The sequence below is a fragment of the Fukomys damarensis genome, unplaced genomic scaffold, assembly GCF_012274545.1.
Source record: "Fukomys damarensis isolate Sample0158 unplaced genomic scaffold, DMR_v1.0_HiC HiC_scaffold_12, whole genome shotgun sequence".
In the NCBI taxonomy this organism is placed as follows: Eukaryota; Metazoa; Chordata; class Mammalia; order Rodentia; family Bathyergidae; genus Fukomys; species Fukomys damarensis.
This window is the reverse complement of record NW_022900924.1, coordinates 54,018,444-54,020,791: the sequence shown is the minus strand read 5'-3', so window position 1 is coordinate 54,020,791 and position 2,348 is coordinate 54,018,444. Positions and strand designations below refer to the sequence as shown.

The 2,348-nt window shown below is 48.6% G+C and overlaps 1 protein-coding gene across 6 annotated transcripts in view; it reads right to left on the bottom strand.

Moving 5' to 3' along the window:
* Window positions 1–2,348, bottom strand: part of Mcf2l2 (MCF.2 cell line derived transforming sequence-like 2) — a 246,785-nt gene that overhangs the window by 64,139 nt on the left and 180,298 nt on the right. For all 6 annotated transcript variants that reach the window (XR_780283.3, XM_010624297.2, XM_010624299.1 and 3 more), the window contains one exon: window positions 177–269. Coding sequence is in view for 5 of the 6 variants with exons in the window: in XM_010624297.2 (XP_010622599.1) it covers window positions 177–269 (93 nt within the window). In the remaining variant the exon portion in view is untranslated. The remainder of the gene's footprint in view (window positions 1–176; window positions 270–2,348) is intronic.

Genomic DNA, 2,348 nt, shown 5'->3' with positions numbered 1-2,348 from the left:
TATCCCCAAAAAAAAAAAAAAAAAAAAAAAAAAAAAAAAGGATCAAATGGACAGGAGTCTGCTTGCCAAATTGCTGTGCCTAGCTCAGATTTTTGGTTTCTTCAAGAATTTAAGGCGCAAAGACATTTTCCAGGGGGAACAACTGGGAGGCTTCGTAAGCTCAAGCTCAACCTTACCCCAAAGTAGGCGCAGTCCTGACATTCTTGCCAGATTGCCCTGGCTCGGGGCAGGTTCTTATGGTATTTAAAATACATTTGGAGGTCTTCTTTCTGGATGGGAAAAGTAGAACAAATTATCCAGTGAGAGGAGGAGATGGTTCATTCATCCAAGAAACCTGAGGGCAGGGGATTTAGCTCAGTGGTTCTGCCGCATGTCTTGCAAGCATAAGGTCCCAAGTTCGATCCCCAGTACCAAAAAAAAAAAGAAAAGCCTGAGTATTTCGGTGTGTGAGGACCCGGAGGTGCACGGTAACTCATGCTGGGGCGAGTTTGGGATGGGGCAGTGAACAGAGGGGGCCACAGACACCTAAATTCTCCACACACATGGGAACGGTACTCATGGTGCAGGGGGTTCTGATAAGTAAATTCACAAACAGGAGCTGATGTTGCTCTTTATCTTTCCTCCCCTGCTCTCTGTCCAGGAAACCATCTCCCCGGGGCCATCTCCCCAGCTCAGGGAGTGATAAATCTGACAGAAAATTCTGGTGGCCACTCCTTTCCCTCAACACCCTCTCCCCGCCCATCACAGTGCCAACCTTACAGAGAGACCTAAGAAGCAACCTCAAACTCTACACATCCCAAAAGTGCAGATGACAAAACCCAGGTCTAAGTCACTTGGGTGACACTCAGGGGCAAGCTCTGCCTCAGACACTGCACCGTCACTTTCAGCCACCGGCACGAGAACTTCCCTCCCCTCTCTCACCCCTCCCCTTCCTCCCTTCCTTTCCTCTTCCTTCCTCTCCCTGTTCCTCTGCACCCCCCTGCCCTCAGTGGAGATCAATCCAAGGGTGATCTACCACTGAGCAACATCCCCAGCCTTTTATATTTTCAGACAGGATCTTGCTAAATTGCAAGACCAGGTAGGATTTGAACTTGCAATTCTACTTCTAAACACACTGCTGGATCTAGGGTGTTGCTCAGTGGTGAGTGGCACAGCGTGTGCTTAGCGTCCCTGTTTGGAATTTCCCTGACACCAGGAAACAAAAACAAAAAATGCGCTGCTGATATGATTGACTTCCGTGTCTGTCCTGGTTGGTGGAAGGGAGTCATTTCAGCATCGGAACCACTGCGACCTTTCCCCAACCAATCCGTCCAGGTAAAAATTATCCACGCGCACACGAATTGGAAGGAAGAGATGATCCTCTAGGAATGTGTTCAGATTTGCTAAGGACCTTGAAGAATAACCCAGAGCCTCACTTGTGTATGTGCACTCACTCCAGAGCTCTCTCTTGTGGGCTTTGGTGTGCTCAGTACCTTTGTTAAACTCTGGCTGTCACAGCTCAGGAGCCACACTGCAGAGCAGGCTTACAAAACCTTGCGGATTGATTAAGGTCTCTCCTCCTACATTCGGTCTGTCAGAGCACACAGGCATCTGCCTCAGTGCCTTTAAGAATTCAGGGTTCCATGGCTTTTGACACTTACCACAGTGTTCAGAGAAGCTCAGGAAGGCTTTGGAAACTTCGGCCCACCCAAAGTGCTTTCCTCCCCGACACCCAATCACCTTTCCCCAAACTTTCTCACAACTCAGGGGCCTGGCTCTGCCAGTGGATGCTGAGCTACAAAACCCATGAAAGTGCCTGACACTGCCGCTCACAGAACAAAATTGCTGCTCCAAACGCATCTTCACACAGGGAACACGACTGCCTACGGATTAAGACTGTGGGCTTTGCGGGAGATGGTCAAGGTGCAGTTCTTGGCTTTGTCAATGATAAACTAGCGTGGCCTAAGGTGAGCTACTTCGTTTGATGCCAGCTTCCTCCTCTGTTAAATGGGCCCATAAGAGTAGTCAGCCCAACAGACACACAACAGTACCCTAGAGAGAATGACTCTTGTCCAGGTGCTTCTCAATTTGCAGAGCCCCTCTACAGCGTCCTTGTATTCACTTCCCACAAGTGTGTCTATTGGTACCATCAAGCCTATTGCATGGAGAAGGAAAGTGAGATTCCAAGGGTTCAAGTTATTTGCTTGTGGCCATGCAGATAGCAAATGGTTCAATTTAAAAGTTCCACTTCACTAGATGTGGTGACACACACCTGTAATCCCAGCACACTGAGGCTGAGACAGGAGGATCTCAAATTTGGACCCAGCCTGGGCAACTGAGTGATTTAGTAAGATCCTATCAAAATATTT